This window comes from Eleutherodactylus coqui, chromosome 5 (genome assembly GCF_035609145.1).
Source record: "Eleutherodactylus coqui strain aEleCoq1 chromosome 5, aEleCoq1.hap1, whole genome shotgun sequence".
Taxonomy (NCBI): domain Eukaryota; kingdom Metazoa; phylum Chordata; class Amphibia; order Anura; family Eleutherodactylidae; genus Eleutherodactylus; species Eleutherodactylus coqui.
In genome coordinates this window covers 275,325,496-275,347,623 of record NC_089841.1, presented here as the reverse complement: position 1 = coordinate 275,347,623, position 22,128 = coordinate 275,325,496, and the positions used below count along the sequence as shown (strand labels likewise).

Sequence of the window (22,128 nt, the reverse complement as noted above, 5' to 3'; positions counted from 1 at the left end):
GAAATAGCTAAAAAAAAGCTCAGAAGTCTAAAAAAATTGCAAATACGACGGCTTTACTGTTCGGGTTCACAAACTTTAGTCGGCACCAACTGTAGGGCTGAGGGCATTTAGAAAAAAGGCAGAATGGGGCTGTCTTATTAAATGAGAGGTCCCGTTACGCTTCCGGGCATCATAGAGGGGTGGCCCTCGCTTCAGACCGGCCCCGATTGAGCCAGAGGGGTGATACTAAAGCTAGTCATGCACTTTCAGATAGCGGTCATCTCCCGCCCCCAAAACACATTCATGCCCAACGGGGCACCCATCTGTTCTGAATGGGGAGAACAGCTTTAGAGGCGACTTATCTCCTGGAAAATCAAAGGATCGGGCATGTTGAAATCCAACTGCCCAATCTTTCTCTTCCCCAACATGTGGCATTGTGATGGGGCCGGAGGCTGCCCTACACATTAGCTGGTCATCCCATGCCACACAGACTGGCGGGCTCAGCCAACAATGATCTCATGTGTACGGCCAGATTACCAAGCAGTAGCTCTTACTCTTGTGAACGGCATTTCCCCGGTAGAAGTCATGCCTTCTCCTAGCAAAATCAGCTGCTTGTCAGAAGTCTTGGGAACAGAGCAGAGAACTGCCAATGAGCGGCTCTTACCCTGAAAGCCCCGGGGTACATGAGAACTTGGTGGTTTCTTCCACTGTCAAAGTGCTGACTGCAGGCGATTCTTCTCGAGAGAGAGGGTACTCGAACCAAACAGATGCAACCAATACGGTGAGGTTTTTCCAGCTTTTCCGCCGCCGCCGAGCAGCAGATTACCAGTTGAAGACACGAGACACAACTTAGTAGTCATATTGCTTTACTTCATGAATAACTCATTATTTTCCTCACTAACTACCATTTGTTGACATTTATTATTTTTCTTTTCCAAATTTTAGGGCTGTAACAAAAAGTTTGCTTGGGAAAAAAGACTTAATATTGTATAAGGAGAGACTGGCCCGTCAGACCAGTATAGGAGCTCTTCAGCCGACTCCGTCCCCTCGGGGGCCGTACTGTGGCACAGGGAAACCGCCGGAAAGTGGGGCTTACAAAACAAAATAATAGACCAAACAATCGACACTGTGTATCCTTATTGGCGTCAACTAGTGAGAATTAGAAATAAAAAAGGTACATTTGCCACAGTGCTATGAGCTCTGCTCCGTAATTAGGCCGCGGTGCAGAACTTCTGGCAGGTCCTACTGAAGTCCAGTTCTTGGATTTGGCAAGTGAATGTGTGACTTCATAGCTTCTCACTCGCGTTCAGTTCTAACATTTTACATGACCCATCCAGCTTTCTGCAGGCCAACACATGACTGATGACCTGTTTAGACTGTTCCTGGCCATCACGCCGCTGTGATGCCCGCCATCATGTTGTAGTGGCACATGTGTTTTGTCTAGTAACAGAGACGTTCTCGCTGTCAGTTGCTCCTCGCTTCCTCTGCTGTTGTAGTAAACGTTTCCTCCAGTCTCGGAGCAATCCATGATGTTGACAGTCTTCTCGGTTGGACACCCATGTGCAGTCCTTGGGTCATACTCTACTATCATCAAGAAGTGGTTCCTTGCCCTCGGGGAGGTGGGCAGGAGGTAGAAGTGCATGGCTCTGGGCACCATTGCTGTGCTTCTTATGGGCACCAGAGCGCAGTGTAAGGCTGGTGTGCTCCGGGATGAAGAGTGCCACAAGCAAGGATAACAATACAGAGCAAGCCCCAAACAGAAAGGGCGGACCGGGGATTATACTTCTCTGTGGGAGAGACAAAAAACAAAGTTATTTCACCTCCCCAACCCTACAAAACAGACAAAATAGGCGATACAGCCATATTAGCAAAGACGTTATTGGATGTGCAATTACATAAACCATGCCAGCTAACGGGCTGAGCTGCAATACCAGACCCCCCCATGTATAAGAGGGGCGAGGGGTCTGGGGGCGGGAAAAGAAAGAGGTAAAAAAGGAGTTTTTATGAGACTAGAAAAATAAAGAAAACTGCTCCAAGTCAGTCTGGAATAGAAGAGATGGTTGTGAGAGGCCAGAAGGACCTCATCCCCTCATTAATAGTCACACACAACAGAAATATGCAAGCCACTGAGTCCCAGTTATGTTTTCCTTGAAGGGTCACTAACTTTTCCTACAACCTCTGCTCATCTTCTAGCTTGTGTTCGTCTCATCATTTTTGTAATATGCATTAAAAATTGTATTGCTTTAGCGCTGAAAGTCACATTTGAAGTGTCTGCCACTAGGGGTCTCACTTCCAGTTACAGAGTTTCCATAGCAGCAGAGGGAGGGTCTATCTTGACAGGCAGGTTCCCTACCCTTACAGGCTGACAGATCTGCAGACTCTGTGATAAGGTCTGCCTCATTAGTGCATGCACACATTACACACACAATATAGTGGGTTTATTAATCATTGGACCAGAATGTCTCTGACTGCCTGAATCGGCCTGGGATAGCAGAGGGGCGAGCATTCAGATACTGCCTCTCTGCTGATTGAACCACAGACTGCACAATGCAGCATGGGAAGTAAGGGCAAGGAAGTCAAGACAGTGAACTGCTGGCAGAATGGTAGGCTTGCTGCATGGCCCCTTTCTGAAAGTGGACTGCAAACAACAGAGCAACAGAAAAATCATGAAGACTATCAGAAAATTAGAACTTACAGACATGAAACAGGGTGCAAACAGCAGTAAATGAGGGTGAAGAGAACCCGGCGTATTCCAGAAAGGCACACTTCAGATTAATAATCATGAATGTTCTGAGCCTCCTTAATCCCGACGGTCTACTTCATTTTAAGGAAGCAGCAATATTGGTCGAGTTTTTTCTTGCTAAGAGACACTTACCTCATCAGAAGGGTTTGCCATATTGGGCTTCAGGATCTTGTCCGACGGCTCCTCCTCGGTAATTTCATTCAACTCCACGTGGAACAAATAAAAGACAAAGCCATATAAGGCAGGTCCGAGTCCATTACATAATCCACGGATGCCCGTTACCATTCCCTGTACAACACCTACAACAGAGCCACAAAGTTCAAGTGTTTGCCAACGTGTAAAGAGCTGCCGAATGGACTTCGCAACAAGCCCTTCAACGTTTGTCTGGAACCCAACCTTCAGAAACTACATAATCCAACTCTGCCCAACTCACCCTGCTGGTCCGGGTCGGCATTGCGAGACACCACTGCACTTATAGCAGGGAAGGTAATGCTGGACATGGCAGCGACGGCACCAGCGGCCCACATCATCCTAGCAGACATGACAAAAGGGAAATCCTTTAAGGGCTTGTACAGGTTAGAAACCCCAACGTCTTATACCTTACTATACAATCAATATAGTCAATATAGCAAAATCCTTCCATCTGTATTTATATAGCGCCCACATATTCCGCAGCGCTTACAAGACGGGAGAACAGACACAAGAAACAAAGATTCAAAAGACCACAGTTACATGTAGTAATCAGCTGATGGAGACAGTAGGGGTGAGCGGCTCCAACGAGCTTACATACTACAGATAAAGGGGGGATACAGAAGGTAAAGGGGCTGGAGATGTGCGCGGTATGGGGGGGGGGGGGGCTGGAGATGTGCGCGGTATGGGGGGGGGGTGGAGATGTGCGCGGTATGGGGGGGGGGGTGGAGATGTGCGCGGTATGGGGGGGGGTGGAGATGTGCGCGGTATGGGGGGGGGGGTGGAGATGTGCGCGGTATGGGGGGGGGGTGGAGATGTGCGCGGTATGGGGGGGGGGGTGGAGATGTGCGCGGTATGGGGGGGGGGGGTGGAGATGTGCGCGGTATGGGGGGGGTGGAGATGTGCGCGGTATGGGGGGGGGTGGAGATGTGCGCGGTATGGGGGGGGGGGGTGGAGATGTGCGCGGTATGGGGGGGGGTGGAGATGTGCGCGGTATGGGGGGGGTGGAGATGTGCGCGGTATGGGGGGGGTGGAGATGTGCGCGGTATGGGGGGGGGGGTGGAGATGTGCGCGGTATGGGGGGGGGTGGAGATGTGCGCGGTATGGGGGGGGGGTGGAGATGTGCGCGGTATGGGGGGGGGGTGGAGATGTGCGCGGTATGGGGGGGGGGTGGAGATGTGCGCGGTATGGGGGGGGTGGAGATGTGCGCGGTATGGGGGGGGTGGAGATGTGCGCGGTATGGGGGGGGGGGTGGAGATGTGCGCGGTATGGGGGGGGGGGTGGAGATGTGCGCGGTATGGGGGGGGGGTGGAGATGTGCGCGGTATGGGGGGGGGTGGAGATGTGCGCGGTATGGGGGGGGTGGAGATGTGCACGGTATGGGGGGGTGGAGATGTGCGCGGTATGGGGGTGGAGATGTGCGCGGTATGGGGGGGGTGGAGATGTGCGCGGTATGGGGGGGTGGAGATGTGCGCGGTATGGGGGGGGGTGGAGATGTGCGCGGTATGGGGGGGGGGGTGGAGATGTGCGCGGTATGGGGGGGGGGTGGAGATGTGCGCGGTATGGGGGGGGGGGGTGGAGATGTGCGCGGTATGGGGGGGGGTGGAGATGTGCGCGGTATGGGGGGGGGTGGAGATGTGCGCGGTATGGGGGGGGGGGTGGAGATGTGCGCGGTATGGGGGGGGGGGTGGAGATGTGCACGGTATGGGGGGGGGTGGAGATGTGCACGGTATTGGGGGGGGGGTGGAGATGTGCACGGTATGGGGGGGGGGTGGAGATGTGCACGGTATGGGGGGGGGGGTGGAGATGTGCACGGTATGGGGGGGGGGTGGAGATGTGCACGGTATGGGGGAGGGGTGGAGATGTGCACGGTATGGGGGCGGGTGGAGATGTGCACGGTATGGGGGGGGGGTGGAGATGTGCACGGTATGGGGGGGGTGGAGATGTGCACGGTATGGGGGGGGGGTGGAGATGTGCACGGTATGGGGGGGGGGGTGGAGATGTGCACGGTATGGGGGGGGGGGGGGCTGGAGATGTGAGGGATGCTGTACACATAGACAATGGTCAGGCCATATAGTGGCTGAATGAGTATGACTGCAGGCGGCGGTAGATGGCCGCTAGGACAGGCAGCAAGTTACCAGGGGGGTACAGAGGGGTTTGGCTTAGGGTATATGGTATGCTTCCCTGAAGAGTAGCCTGAAGTTCTGCATGTCAAGGATTGCCCGGATAAAATCACAGACTGGTAGAGTTGGAAGGGACCTCCGGGGTCATCGGATCCAACACCCTGCTCAGTGCAGGATCACTAAGTCATCCCAGACAGATATCTCAGGATAGTCTTGGGGTCGTGCGTTCCAGAGCTCTGGTGCTGCTCTAGAGAAGTCTTAGAGGCGGGAGAGAGAGGTTCGAATTAAAGGGGCACTTAATCTGATTTAGTTAACGGAGTGGAGGGCACGGACTGGGTGGGGGTTTGAGATGAGGGGTACAATGTAGGGCAGCGCTGTGCTGTGGATGAGGGACACAATGTAGGGCAGCGCTGTGCTGTGGATGAGGGATACAATGTAGGGCGGCGCGGTGCTGTGGATGAGGGATACAATGTAGGGCAGCGCAGTGCTGTGGAAGAGGGATACAATGTAGGGCGGCGCGGTGCTGTGGATTACGGATACAATGTAGGGCGGCGCGGTGCTGTGGATGAGGGATACAATCAAGGGCGGCGCGGTGCTGTGGATGGGGGATACAATGTAGGGCGGCGCGGTGCTGTGGATGGGGGATACAATCTTGGGCGGGGCGGTGCTGTGGAGGAGGGATACAATGTAGGGCGGCACGGTGCTGTGGATGAGGGATACAATGTAGGGCGGCGTAGTGCTGTGGATGAGGGATACAATGTAGGGCGGCGCGGTGCTGTGGATGAGGGATACAATCTAGGGCGGCGCGGTGGATGAGGGATACAATCTAGGGCGGCGCTGTGCTGAGGGTGAGGGATACAATCTAGGGCGGCGCGGTGGATGAGGGATACAATCTAGGGCGGCGCGGTGCTGTGGAGGAGGGATACAATCTAGGGCGGCGCGGTGCTGTGGATGAGGGATACAATGTAGGGCGGCACGGTGTTGTGGATGAGGGATACAATCGAGGGCGGCGCGGTGCTGTGGAGGAGGGATACAATCTAGGGCGGCGCGGTGCTGTGGAGGAGGGATACAATCTAGGGCGGCGCGGTGCTGTGGAGGAGGGATATAATCTAGGGCGGCGCTGTGGAGGAGGGATACAATCTAGGGCGGCGCGGTGCTGTGGAGGAGGGATACAATCTAGGGCGGCGCGGTGCTGTGGAGGAGGGATACAATCTAGGGCGGCGCGGTGCTGTGGAGGAGGGATACAATCTAGGGCGGCGCGGTGCTGTGGAGGAGGGATACAATCTAGGGCGGCGCGGTGCTGTGGAGGAGGGATACAATCTAGGGCGGCGCGGTGCTGTGGAGGAGGGATACAATCTAGGGCGGCGCGGTGCTGTGGAGGAGGGATACAATCTAGGGCGGCGCTGTGGATGAGGGATACAATCTAGGGCGGCGCGGTGCTGTGGAGGAGGGATACAATCTAGGGCGGCGCGGTGCTGTGGAGGAGGGATACAATGTAGGGCGGCGCGGTGCTGTGGTTGAGGGATACAATGTAGGGCGGCGCGGTGCTGTGGAGGAGGGATACAATCTAGGGCGGTGCGGTGCTGTGGATGAGGGATACAATGTAGGGCGGCGCAGTGCTGCGGAGGGGGGATACAATGTAGGGCGGCGCAGTGCTGTGGAGGAGGGATACAATGTAGGGCGGCGCGGTGCTGTGGTTGAGGGATACAATGTAGGGCGGCGCGGTGCTGTGGAGGAGGGATACAATCTAGGGCGGTGCGGTGCTGTGGATTACGGATACAATGTAGGGCGGCGCAGTGCTGTGGAGGAGGGATACAATCTAGGGCGGCGCGGTGCTGTGGAGGAGGGATACAATCTAGGGCGGCGCGGTGCTGTGGAGGAGGGATACAATGTAGGGCGGCGCGGTGCTGTGGAGGAGGGATACAATGTAGGGCGGCGCGGTGCTATGGATGAGGGATACAACGTAGGGCGGCGCGGTCAGGTGGATGAGGGCTACAATGTAGGGCGGCGCGGTGCTGTGGAGGAGGGATACAATGTAGGGCGGCTCTGTGGATGAGGGCTACAATGTAGGGTGGCGCGGTGTTGTGGATGAGGGATACAATGTAGGGCGGCACGGTGCTGTGGAGGAGGGATACAATGTAGGGCGGCGCGGTGCTGTGGATGAGGGATACAATCTAGGGCGGCGCGGTGCTGTGGAGGAGGGATACAATCTAGGGCGGCGCGGTGCTGTGGAGGAGGGATACAATGTAGGGTGGCGTGGTGCTGTGGAGGAGGGATACAATGTAGGGCGGCACGGTGCTGTGAATGAGGGATACAATGTAGGGCGGCACGGTGCTGTGGAGGAGGGATACAATGTAGGGCGGTGTGATGCTGTGGAGAAGGGATACAATCTAGGGCGGCGCGGTGCTGTGGAGGAGGGATACAATGTAGGGCGGCACGGTGGAGGAGGGATACAATCTTGGGCGGCGTGGTGCTGTGGATGAGGGATACAATGTAGGGCGGCGCGGTGCTGTGGAGGAGGGATACAATGTAGGGCGGCGCGGTGCTGTGGATGGGGGATATGATATAGGGTGGCGCTGAGCTGTGGAGAAGGGATACAATGTAGGGCGGCGCGGTGGATGAGGGATACAATGTAGGGCGGCGCGGTGCTGTGGATGAGGGATACAATGTAGGGTGGCGCGGTGCTGTGGATGAGGGATACAATGTAGGGCGGCGTGGTGCTGTGGATGAGGGATACAATGTAGGGCGGTGCTGTGGATGAGGGATACAATGTAGGGCGGTGCTGTGGATGAGGGATACAATGTAGGGCGGCGCGGTGCTGTGGATGAGGGATACAATGTAGGGCGGCGCGGTGCTGTGGATGAGGGATACAATGTAGGGCGGCGCGGTGCTGTGGATGAGGGATACAATGTAGGTCAGCGCGGTGCTGTGGATAAGGGATACAATGTAGGGCGGCGCGGTGCTGTGGATGAGGGATACAATGTAGGGCAGCGCGGCGCTGTGGAGGTGGGATACAATGTAGGGCAGCGCGGTGCTGTGGATGAGGGATACAATGTAGGGCGGCGCGGTGCTGTGGATGGGGGATACAATGTAGGGCGGCGCGGTGGATGAGGGATACAATGTAGGGCAGCGCGGTGCTGTGGATGAGGGATACAATGTAGGGCGGCGCGGTGCTGTGGATGAGGGATACAATGTAGGGCGGCGCGGTGCTGTGGATGAGGGATACAATGTAGGGCGGCGCGGTGCTGTGGATGAGGGATACAATGTAGGGCGGCGCGGTGCTGTAGATGAGGGATACAATGTAGGGCAGCGCTGTGGATGAGGGACACAATGTAGGGCGGTGCTGTGGATGAGGGATACAATGTAGGGCGGCGCGGTGCTGTGGATGAGGGATACAATGTAGGGCGGCGCGGTGCTGTGGATGAGGGATACAATGTAGGGCGGCGCTGTGGATGAGGGATACAATGTAGGGCAGCGCAGTGCTGTGGATGAGGGATACAATGTAGGGTGGCGAGGTGCTGTAGATGAGGGATACAATGTAGGGCGGCGCGATGCTGTAGATGAGGGATACAATGTAGGGCGGCGCGGTGCTGTGAATGAGGGATACAATGTAGGGCGGTGCGGTGCTATGGATAAGGGATACACTGTAGGGCGGCGCGGTGCTGTGGATGGGGGATACAATGTAGGGCGGCGCAGTGTTGTGGATGGGGGATATGATATAGGGTGGCGCGGCGCTGTGGAGGAGGGATACGATGTAGGGCAGGGCAGTACTGTGGAGGGCTTTATGGATGAGGGATACAATGTAGGGTGGAGCGGTGCTGTGGATGAGGGATACAATGTAGGGTGGCGCAGTGCTGTGGATGAGGGATACAATGTAGGGTGGCGCAGTGCTGTGGACGGGGGATACAATGTAGGGCGGCGCGGTGCTGTGGATGGGGGATATGATATAGGGTGGCGCGGCGCTGTGGAGGAGGGATACGATGTAGGGCAGGGCAGTACTGTGGAGGGCTTTATGGATGAGGGATACAATGTAGGGTGGAGCGGTGCTGTGGATGAGGGATACAATGTAGGGCAGTGCTGTGGGTGAGGGATACAATGTAGGGCTGTGCTGTGGGTGAGGGATACAATGTAGGGCGGGGAAGTACTGTGGAGGGTTTTATGATTGAGGGATACAATGTAGGGTGGCGCTGTGCTGTGGATGAGGAATACAATGTAGGGCAGTGCTGTGGGTGAGGGATACAATGTAGGGCAGCACGGTGCTGTGGATGAGGGATACAATGTAGGGCGGTGCTGTGGATGAGGGATACAATGTAGGGCGGCGCGGTGCTGTGGGTGAGGGATACAATGTAGGGCTGTGCTGTGGATGAGGGATACAATGTAGGGCAGTGCTGTGGATGAGGGATACAATGTAGGGCAGTGCTGTGGGTGAGGGATACAATGTAGGGCAGTGCTGTGGGTGAGGGATACAATGTAGGGCAGTGCTGTGGGTGAGGGATACAATGTAGGGCAGTGCTGTGGATGAGGGATACAATGTAGGGCAGTGCTGTGGATGAGGGATACAATGTAGGGCTGTGCTGTGGATGAGGGATACAATGTAGGGCTGTGCTGTGGATGAGGGATACAATGTAGGGCTGTGCTGTGGATGAGGGATACAATGTAGGGCGGGGAAGTACTGTGGAGGGTTTTATGGTTGAGGGATACAATGTAGGGTGGCGCGGTGCTGTGGATGAGGGATACAATGTAGGGTGGTGCTGTGGATGAGGGATGCAATATAGGGGGGCGCTGCGCTGTGGAGGGCTTTATGGATGAGGGTGGTGAGTGTTAATTGTAATCTGTATTTGTCGGGCAGCCTGTCAGTGACCGGCACAGGGCAGAGGCGTCCGAGTAGCGGCTGGACAGGAAGATGAGCCTGGGTGTCGCATTCAGGATGGACTGGAGAGGGTAGAGTCTGGTGCAGGGGAGGCCGATCAGCAGCGAGTTGTAATAATCCAGCCGGGAGTGGATGAGGGCGACAGTGAGTGGTAAGCATTTTTAGATTTTTAGCGTGCTCTTGAGGTGCAGCTGACATGTTCGGGCCGGAGATTGGATGTAGGGGGTAAAAGGAGAGATCGGGTTCGCATATAACCCCAAGGCAGCGGGCGCACTGGGAGTTATGGTGCCACATGCTGACATGCAGATGTCAGGATGAGGTCAGTTAGTGGAGGGCGGAAACACCAGCAGGTCAGTTTTTGTGAGTTTCAGTCTTAGGTAGAGAGAGGACAGCAGATGAGGCGGCAGCCCAAGCGGCGGCCCCAGCAGACGAGGCGGCGGCCCCAGCAGACGAGGCGGCGGCCCAAGCGGCGGCCCCAGCAGACGAGGCGGCGGCCCCAGCAGATGAGGCGGCAACGTGAGTGACGGCATACACTAGTCGGGCTTCTTGTTCTATGCTCTAGTGTAAATGGCTCCACAATAAGCTGCTGGTTAATACTTGATGTTTCAGGTCAGTTGATCTAACGGCCACTTACCATTGTTGAGAACCGAAGCCATACCAAGCGAGCTGCAGGATCTGGAAGCCTAGACCGAGGAGTATAGTGTTCTTATTACCAATGGATCTCATCAGCACACCCAGCACCACAGTCTGCATAGAAGGAACAAACAATCACCCTCTGACCCATGGGGTCACACCGGATACTGTACTCATGGGGTTCAGACACTTTCGTATCACGTCACTCACCTGAGCCAGGATGGACAAGATGCCAACAACACCAATAAACGTAGCCACAGTCTCGGATGTGAAGCCAATCACCTGTACGATGGAGAAGAATGACTATTGTGCTCCACAGCCCATGCACAGGTTCCGTTACCGACATGTGTCCCCCCTATAACACCATGAACCAAGCTATGGTCCTTATAGGATGGGCCCCGCAGGCCCCGCAGCACTTGTATTTACCGCACTGTCACCCCAGAAAGTCGCCGCTCTGTTTACCGCTATGACTCTTCATTCATTCACATTCAGTGACTTAGAGAACAGGCATGGACTGAATGAAGAGAGTCGTACTGGTAGACAGAGTGCCAACGCCCCGGGGTGACAGCGCTGAGCGGGAAGTTCCACCTCTGACTCTGGGGGACATATCCTACAAGCGCCATAACTTCCTTTACCGTGCTTATCGGAGGCGACAGGTTCCCTTTAAGGCCGCTCGCACACCAGCGGAATATTCCGCCACACACAAATGTCTAACATGTGGATCACGAGCAGGAGGAGGCGCGCCTGTAATCTGCAGCAACTCCACCCCAAAACCGTGCCAACTATCCAGGTTAGACAAATCCTCGTCTGCGAAGGAAAGGGGCGGCACGAAGATCCTGGGCCATAGACACCGAAAAACGCCCACTGCACAAACAAGGCCGGGGATTCTTCTTGGCATAACCAATAGAAAATGACCTTTATCACCTGTTTCTTACCTGCCGCAGGTAGAGAAAGAAGCTGGAGTACTGCCCGGCCTCAGGGAGGTAAGACAGGAAGACGGTTATACAGATGAGGAGGACGGTGGAGTCCTGGCCAACCTTCCGGAGGGACTGAAGAAGGGCGATAAAGAAGAAATCATAAATCCTGCTGTAAGTCGGACCGCACCGTGGTGCCGGACGGCAGTCTCACTCGTTAGCCTTCCTGTGGGATTACTGGGCACTCCTCGTTATCTGCCAGCACCACAGACTACTACTATCTGATGGCAGCCGTGGCCAATAGAAGCATCACTTACAGTGCGGTGGCTCGCCCCATGAACACACTCTGCGTTAGGTGGCCACGGGGTAATATTACCCTTGCCCTCTTCCAGCCGTGGCCGAGAGGTGATCAGCTGACATCCCCTTTAAGTCCCTCCCATGTTTTCACTGATTTAGGCATCGCCCCTCATGCTGGTGCCACAATGGGTCACATTTACGCCAGTTTTCTGCTGCCGCCTCTTCCTCACAGACAGAACACAATAGCGGCATGTCTCTAATGGCCGCCATAGTCCTGCGACGCGACGGCGGCATGCTGCGGCTCTTGCTGGCAGCGGGGTTCTGCTGCAGGAAATCTATCAGGATTGTAGAAAACAACACTAACATGAAGTTCTTCTCATCAATGAAGTTTGTACATCCAGCGGCCGGCGGTGGAGGAACGTCATCCATCCCCCCCGACAAGCTTACCAGAAGCCGCGCGGCCCACAGAACTACCGGGGATTCCAGCACTTGGCGATACGGCGGCCAACATCCAGGAATGTCCGACAGAGAGCAGCTCTCCACTTCACTATGGCAGGAAGCCGACTCCTAACATCACATCCTCCGTGGGGCTCCTCCAGCCGGCGGCGGCTTCCCCAACATACATCATGTGGGATGACAATTGATTTCCGACTTGCATTGTTAAGCAGATGGAGCGGCCGGCCTCCCCGCCTGTAAACAGCCATCGCTGACCTTCCTGAAGTCAGGCGGCGTCAGCCCTATTCTATGGGTAGCGCATGCCACGCGGTCCACACGCCATACACTGCATACGAGCGACGATACACTGGCAATGCCACGATGACCGTCACACTGCGCAGGACCGCGGGCGTGAGATCTGTCGCTACACGCGGTGCCTGCGGCTCACACAGACCGGTGAAAGTCTACGTGACCCACAAAGCGTTTCAGTCGTGTGAATGAGCCCTTAGATAACGACCACTTCAGAATATTGGCTCCCATTTATAGGTCACAGCAGTTTGTGTGACCCGGTATATGGAGACTCTATAGCCAGCCCCAACACTTCTAGAAGCGGGCAGGGCGGGTGTAACTGGTGCAAGTTGTAGCTGGCGCTGGCGTGCGGCGGGATAGTAACCCCCAATACTAGAGCAGTCCTAGAGGTCCCATACCGGTCACTACATGGTCCCACTGCTGCACAGCATCAGTCCTCGGACTACATACAACTGCTGCTCTGGTGTGAACAGAAACACAAGGGGGCCGCGTCACGCCAGAGCGCCCTCCGGCCGCGTCACGCCAGAGCGCCCTCCGGCCGCGTCACGCCAGAGCGCCCTCCGGCCGCGTCACGCCAGAGCGCCCTCAGGCCGCGTCACGCCAGAGCGCCCTCAGGCCGCGTCACGCCAGAGCGCCCTCAGGCCGCGTCACGCCAGAGCGCCCTCAGGCCGCGTCACGCCAGAGCGCCCTCCGGCCGCGTCACGCCAGAGCGCCCTCCGGCCGCGTCACGCAAGAGCATTCATGCGCACCTCAGCTCTACCAGCCTTTCTGCGCATATCGCCGCATTTTACTGTACTTCTTGCGCTCGCCAGACATGTTCATTTGCGCACGGCAAACAGACATCACTTTAAATGGCTAATTAGTCTAATGAGCTCTGGATGTGTTCTTTGTACAGCGTTGCATTCGCCCCCCCAACGATTCCTATGGGGAACTTTACCTGCACAAATAGAGCCGGCTGCAGTGAAGGACCCCACTGAAGTCACTGGGGGCCCGGCCCCGGGAGCGATCCGCACCGCCGATGCCGTCAGTTTCAGCCTTACAACTTGAAGGGATAAAATCTGAACCAAAATCTGCAGCACATCAGCCCCATGTAATGGCAGCCGTCGGCGCTCTCACACACGCGCTCCGCTAAACGCCACCATCTTGATAGCAGCGTTTTGCCACAATTTTACTTTTCATTTCGGATGCAGGCTCCTGTCCTACAGCAGGTTTTGGCACGCCCCGTCAATGTGATGGGTGAGGAGGTGCGCTAAACGCAGGAAGACAGAGCAGACCGCGTATGCGAGGCCCCCCTGACATCAACGGGGGCGCTGTACCGCGATTACTGCAGCGTTTTAAATCGTGGTAAAAAGTGCCTGTGTGAGCGATGTGCAGGGGGGCGGTGTGCAGGGGGGCGGCCGCGCAGGGGGGCGGCCGCGCAGGGGGGCGGCCGCGCAGGGGGGCGGCCGCGCAGGGGGGCGGTCGCACACAGACACGTTTTAAACACTGCGTTTTCAAATATGTTCGGCAGGATTTTTAGCGAACGGGTGATGAGGTGCGTTTAAAATAAATAATTATTACCAGGATATATTGGGCAGCGCGCTCCAGAGGACGGGTGCAGCTCTGGAGAAATAAATATTGCTAAAACACACTAAAATAGAAGAAAAAGCGTTCGAAAAGCGCCGCGCTCAACTTAGAAGCCCCACTGACATCATTGGGGGCGTTTTACAGCGTTTTAGTGGGTGCTTCAAACACCGGGCTAAATGCTGTAAGAAGCGCTTGTGTGAGCGCGGCCCTGGGGTGGGTAGTGCCCCCTACTGGGTGACAGTGTTTAGATGGTCTTGTCCTACATCACATACGCACATGTCCCCATTAGCCACGGCGTGCGGACGGTCTTTAGTGAAGGCTCCTCCCTGTTGTACGATAACGCCCATTAAATACCCTATACACGTCTCACCAGACGTCCAACTCTGCATATTCTGCCAGCAACAGACTGGAGGGCAGATTTACTACTGCGATTATTGGAGAAATGATGCTACTTGCACCCAAAAACAGCATGACGAGCACCGCGCACAAACCGGGCCGACCTACTACCAATCTGGTAGTTTCTTGGCACAGGTTGCCTCAGAAAGCCGTCTCACCCGCTCCGCACCAGACACGTCTGGGATGCATTTTAGCACTTTTTCGGAAAGTCCAAAAAGTGCACGATTTCCTATTGAAAAGTGGGGCTTGTCCCAAAAGGGCTGCAAAACCGGTCCTAAAACTAAGACAACCAATAGGTGGCACAAGCCTGGAGCAGAGCGATCCGGCACATCTGCCCCAATGGGTGCGCCATCCAGCCACTTCATTCTTACCGCAAACGGGTCGGCTTGCTCCCAGGATATGGGGGCTCCCCAGGACACGGGTCGCATCTCCTCAGGCAGGGACTCGGGAACAGCAATTAGGATAAAGCCGATGTCCAGCAGGGCCACCGCCGAGGCCAGCACCACCACCAGCGTGTCACTGTAGGCGCGGGACAGATAGGCACCGATCGCAGGACTCGTCACAAGGCTGGCAGCAAAGGTGGCCGACACCTAGAACAGCGGGCAGAAGGAGAACCGCTATGAGAACCGAAGTGCAGAGGGAAACAGGGTAATATATCAGAATGATACATAAAATTTGGACACTAATTCTTTTGCGCATAGAATTGAATAATCGAGTTGGGACCCATTAGCTTTTCCTATTTATGACATATTCAATGCTTGTGCCAAATGTCGAGTTTCTATGACACCGGGAAGTGAGAGAATTAGATTCCGTACGTAAAATTTGGACACTAATTCTTTTGCGCATAGAATTGAATAATCGAGTTGGGACCCATTAGCTTTTCCTTTTTGTGACATAATCAATGCTTGGGCCAAATTTCATGTTTCTATGACATTGGGAAGTGAGAGATTTAGATTATGTACGTTAAATTTCGACGCCAATTATTTTGCGCTAGAATTGAATAATCGAGTTGGGACCCAATTTCTTTTCCTATTTTGGAGATAATCTATGCTTGCGCCAAATTTCATGTTTCTATGACATCGGGAAGTTGGAGGACTTTTGGCGAGTCAGTCAGTCAGTGAGTCAGTCAGGGCTTTCAGACACAGACACAGACACATATATACACACACACACAGCCCCCTACTTGTGAACATTAGACTTACGAATTTCGCAAGATACGAACTATCTGTCCTGCACAGTATCATGCTATGGCATGACATCATAATGTGCAGGGATCGGGCAGGCTTCTATCAAGCCTGATAGAAGCCTGTCCGGTCAGATCGCAGCTGCTAGGCAGCCGGGGGCCTTCTGAATGGCCCTAGGGCTGTCTATGCAGAGCGCCTATCAAGCCTATCATCGCGGGACGCTGTACGGGCCCCCTGAACGTCGGGTGCAGGCTGTTTCTTACAGCGGGCACCCGGCGGCAGCAGTTCCGATGACAGACAGCACCAGACGTGTATGAGGATGTATGTATGTATACACACACACACACACACACACACACACAGCGCATGCAGTATATATATAGTATACACACACACACACACTACACACACACACACACACACTACACTAGTACACACAAGTATCGACTCACTACACTATCACGACAAACTCTAAGTCTACGTACACTCTACACACTATACAGCTACTACGTACAGCTAGCACTACACTCACACTACTACACTACTACACTCAGCTACACTACACACTACACTACCTACACTCACACTCTACTACGTACTACTACTCACTAGCACACACACACTAGCTCTACACACACACTAGTCAGCTACACACACTACTACTCACTCTACACACACTACACTACACTCACTCTACTCACACTCTACTCTACTCTACTACAACACACGTCTACTACACTACACACACACTCTCACTACACACACTACACACTACTACACACTACACTACACACACTACACTACACACTACACACACTACACTACACACACTACACTACAACTACTACACACACACACTACACACTACACACACTACACTACACACACTACTCACACACTACAGCTACACTACACACACTACACACAATACACTACACACTCACAATACACTACACACACAATACACACGACACAATACACTACACACACACTACACACAATACTCTACACACTTACACACACACTACACAATACACAACACTACACTACACACTACACACTACACACACACACACTACACACACACTACACTACACTCACACTACACTACACTCACTACTCACACTACACTACACACACTACACACACACTACACACACAATACACACACACAATACACACACAATACACTACACACAATAACACTACACACAATACACTACACACAATACACACACACACTACACACAATACACAATACACACACACTACACACAATACACACACACTACACACAATACACACAATACACACACACTACACACAATACACACACACTACACACAATACACACACACTACACACAAATACACACACACTACACACAATACACACACACTACACACAATACACACACTACCACACACTACACTACACACACACTACACTCACACACTACACACTACACACACACTACACTACATCACAATAACACTACACACACAATACACACACAATACACACACACAATACACACACACAAACACACACACACACACACACACACAATACACTACACACACAATACACTACACACACAATACACTACACACACAATACACTACACACACAATACACTCACTACACACACAATACACTACACACACAATTACACTACACACACAATACACTACACACAACACACACAACTACACACACACTACACACACACACTACACACACTACACACACACTACACACACTACACACACTACACACACTACACACACTACACACACTACACACACTACACACACTACACACACTACACACACTACACACACTACACACACACACTACGGGTGTATATATATATATATATGTGTGTGTGTGGCCGATCTGGAGCTCTGGATCCCGCAGCCAGTACAGCCCATAGGATGAGTAGAAATAATCTGCGATATTCCGCTCACAGGGTGGGAATCGCAGCATGTCCCTATTTCCGTGCGAACCATCCACAGCGCGGAGTGAAGACGCCGTGGGGCACTGCAGGCGCAGGCCGCATCCTAAGAGAGTTTTTTATAGTAGTAGAGCAAAAAACCTAAATCTTTGCTATGTTTGTAATTAGAGATGAGCGAACCTACTCGGCCACGCCCCTTTTTCGCCCGAGCACCGCGATTTTCGAGTACTTCCGTACTCGGGCGAAAAGATTCGGGGGGCGCCGTGGGGTGAGTGGGGGGTTGCAGCGTGGGGGGAGTGGGGGGGTGGGGGGGGGGGGGGGGGGGGGGGGGGGGGGGGGGGGAAGAGGGGGCTCCCCCCTGTTCCCCGCTGCGCCCCCCCGAATCTTTTCACCCGAATACGGAAGTACTCGAAAATCGGTGGTGCTCAATCGAGTAATTACTCTAAACGAGTAGGTTCGCTCATCTCTATTTGTAATCATACAGACCCCTGAGATGAAGTCGCTAGTTCATCGCTGCAGCGTGATACAAACAAGACCCCCCCCCCCCCCCCCCCCAAGATGTCGGACTTGCTCTTTCTTCCCCCGTTCATGACATTTAATGGAAAACACAACTTGTCCTGCAAAACCCACAAGACGTCAGAGAGAAGGGCGGCACTCCCTAAGGGGTTAACGATCGGTTTACCTGCAGGCAGTGAGTCACAAGGTAAATGAGCGCTGAGGGGGTGTCTGCAGGACCAATCACAAGCTGGCAGTGATTGGCTGTCCAGGGGACTCCAGAAATATGTCTGCGGGGAGTAGCAGCCAGATATGGGGGATTACAGGAAGTAGTCCTCATGCACCTCCCCATCCAGCCACCGCTTGACCGCTGTCTGCCTATGACTGTCCAGTGACAGGGTGGGTGTGGCTAGCCCTGCAGTGGGCGGGGGTAAATCCCAGCACATGAATATCTAGGTCTAGTCCTTTCCCTTAAGGATGCAGCACCCCCACACACACACTTAAACAATAACTTTATGTATTCATCGCCGTCTTGTTGTACCATAGAATGTACTGAAAAACCCCCCAAAAAATAAAAAATGGAGTGAAAAAAAAAAATAAAAAGTGTAAATGCGCCATCTTTGGAAGGCCAGAAGGGGACGGGGTGTCATTCCGTGGGCCAGGAGCATCCCAGGGCAGCCATCTTGGCCTACAGAGAAAGTAATAATCTGGGCCACTTACCAGACCGTAGGCGGTGCTGCGCTCGTGCTCCTGGGTAATATCTGCCACATATGCGAAAATCACAGAGAAGGTAACAGCAAAGACGCCCGACATGGAGATCACCGCAAAATACCACCTGGTGGAAAAAGGAGGAGCCGCGTTATTATCCACCGGAGCGATATATAACATCACAAGGAACAATACACACGTCAGCCGGAAGGGGGAGGAGCCACGTTACTATCCACCGGAGCGATACGTAACGTCAGCCGGAAGGGGGGAGGAGCCGCGTTATTATACACCGGAAGCGATACATAACGTCAGCCGGAAGAAGGAGGAGAAGCGTTATTATCCACCGGAGCGATACATAACGTCAGCCGGAAGAAGGAGGAGAAGCGTTATTATCCACCGGAGCGATACATAACGTCAGCCGGAAGAAGGGAGGAGAAGCGTTATTATCCACCGGAGCAATACATAACGTCAGCCGGAAGGGGGAGGAGCCACGTTTTCCACCGGAGCAATACATAACGTCACAAGGAACAATACACACAACGTCGGACGGAGGGGGAGGAGCCGCGTTATTATCCACCGGAGCGATATATAACATCACAAGGAACAATACACACGGCAGCCGGAGGGGGGGAGGAGCCACGTTATTATCCACCGAGCAATACATAACGTCATCCGGAAGGAGGAGGAGCCACGTTATTATACACCGGAGCGATACATAACGTCAGCCGGAAGAAGGAGGAGAAGCGTTATTATCCACCGGAGCGATACATAACATCAGCCGGAAGAAGGAGGAGAAGCGTTATTATCCACCGGAGCGATACATAACGTCAGCCGGAAGAAGGAGGAGAAGCGTTATTATCCACCGGAGCAATACATAACGTCAGCCGGAAGGGGGGAGGAGCCACGTTTTCCACCGGAGCAATACACAACGTCAGCCGGAAGGGGGAGGAGCCACGTTTTCCACCGGAGCAATACATAACGTCACAAGGAACAATACACACAACGTCGGACGGAGGGGGAGGAGCCGCGTTATTATCCACCGGAGCGATATATAACATCACAAGGAACAATACACACGGCAGCCGGAGGGGGGGAGGAGCCACGTTATTATCCACCGGAGCAATACATAACGTCAGCCGGAAGGAGGAGCCACGTTATTATACACCGGAGCGATACATAACGTCAGCCTGAAGGGGGAGGAGACACGATATCCACCGGAGCAATACATAACGTCAGCCGGAAGTGGGAGCTACGTTATTATACACCGTAGCGATACATAACGTCAGCTGGAAGGGGGAGGAGCCACATTATCCACCGGAGCAATACATAACGTCAGCTGGAAGGAGGAGCCACGTTATTATCCACCGAAGCGATACGTAACGTCACAAGGGACAATACACACGTCGTCAGACAGAGGGGGGAGGAGCCGCGTTATTATCCATCGGAGCAATACATAACGTCAGCAGGAAGAGGGAGGAGCCACGTTATCCACCGGAGCAATGCATAACGTCAGCCGGATGGGGGAGGAGCCACGTTATTATCCACCGAAGCGATAACTATTGTCACAAGGAACAATACACACGTCGTCAGCCGGAAGGAGGAGGAGCAACGTTATCCACTGGAGCGATATATAGCGTCACAAGGAACAATACACACAACGTCAGCCGGAAGAGGGAGGAGCCGCATTATTATCTACCAGAGCGATACATAACGTCAGCAGAAGGGGGAGGAGCCATGTTATTATCCACCGGAGCGATACATAATGTCAGCCGGAAGGGAGAGGAACCACGTTATTATCCACCGGAGCGATACGTAACGTCATAAGGAACAATACACACAACGTCAGCCGGAAGGGGGAGGAGCCACGTTATTATCCCCCGGGGCGATACGTAATGTAAGCCGGAAGGAGGAGGAGCCACGTTATAATCCACCGGAGCGATACGTAATGTCAGCCGGAAGGAGGAGGAGCTGCGGTATTATGCACCGGAGCGATACGTAACATCACAAGGAACAATACACACGTCAGCCGGAGGGGGGAGGAGCCGCGTTATTATCCACCGGAGCGATACACAACGTCAGCCGGAAGGAGGAGGAGCCACGTTATCCACCAGAGCAATACATAACGTCAGCCGGAAGGGGGAGGAGCCACGTTATTATACACTGGAGCGATACATAACATCACAAGGAACAATACACACAACGTCAGACGGAGGGGGGGGGAGGGGAGCCGCGTTATTATCCACCGGAGCAATACATAACGTCAGCCGGAAGGAGGAGGAGCCACGTTATTATACACCGGAGTGATACATAACGTCAGCCGGAAGGGGGAGGAGCCACGTTATCCACCGGAGCAATACATAATGTTAGCCAGAAGGAGGAGGGGCCACGTTGTTATGTATCACTCCGGTGTATAATGTCAGCCGGAAGGAGGAGCCACATTATTATACACCGGAGCGATACGTAACGTCAGCCTGATGGAGGAGGAGCCACGTTATCCACCGCAGCGATATATAACGTCACAAGGAACAATACACACAACGTCAGACGGACAGGGGAAGGAGCTGCGTTATTATCCACCGGAGCAATACATAACCTCAGCCGGAAGGAGGAGGAGCCACATTATCCACCGGAGCAATAGAGAACGTCAGCCGGAAGGAGGAGCCACGTTAGCCACCGGAGCGATATATAACATCACAAGGAACAATACACACAACGTCAGACGGAGGGGGAGGAGCCGCGTTATTATCCACTGGAGCGATATATAACATCACAAGGAACAATACACACGGCAGCCGGAGGGGGGGAGGAGCCACGTTATTATCCACCGGAGCGATATATATAACGTCACAAGGAACAATACACACAACGTCAGCCGGAAGGAGGAGCCACGTTATTATCCACCGGAGCAATACATAACGTCAGCCGGAAGGGGGAGGAGCCACGTTTTCCACCGGAGCAATACATAACGTCACAAGGAACAATACACACAACGTCGGACGGAGGGGGAGGAGCCGCGTTATTATCCACCGGAGCAATACATAACGTCAGCCGGAAGGAGGAGCCACGTTATTATACACCGGAGCGATACATAACGTCAGCCTGAAGGGGGAGGAGCCACGATATCCACCGGAGCAATACATAACGTCAGCCGGAAGTGGGAGCTACGTTATTATACACCGTAGCGATACATAACGTCAGCCTGAAGGGGGAGGAGCCACGATATCCACCGGAGCAATACATAACGTCAGCTGGAAGGAGGAGCCACGTTATTATCCACCGAAGCGATACATAATGTCAGCCGGAAGGGAGAGGAACCACGTTATTATCCACC

The 22,128-nt window shown here is 53.9% G+C and overlaps 1 protein-coding gene across 1 annotated transcript in view; it reads right to left on the bottom strand.

Moving 5' to 3' along the window:
* Positions 1-828: 828 nt before the first annotated feature.
* LOC136628664 (hippocampus abundant transcript 1 protein-like) overlaps positions 829-22,128 on the bottom strand; it is a 34,436-nt gene continuing 13,136 nt past the window's right edge. Inside the window, exons 5-12 of the mRNA XM_066604759.1 lie at positions 18,810-18,924; positions 14,825-15,043; positions 11,472-11,585; positions 10,747-10,818; positions 10,538-10,650; positions 3,156-3,253; positions 2,855-3,021; positions 829-1,766 (exon numbers count right to left, since the gene is read on the bottom strand). Coding sequence (XP_066460856.1) covers positions 1,554-1,766; positions 2,855-3,021; positions 3,156-3,253; positions 10,538-10,650; positions 10,747-10,818; positions 11,472-11,585; positions 14,825-15,043; positions 18,810-18,924 — 1,111 coding nt within the window. The 3' untranslated portion in view covers positions 829-1,553. The remainder of the gene's footprint in view (positions 1,767-2,854; positions 3,022-3,155; positions 3,254-10,537; positions 10,651-10,746; positions 10,819-11,471; positions 11,586-14,824; positions 15,044-18,809; positions 18,925-22,128) is intronic.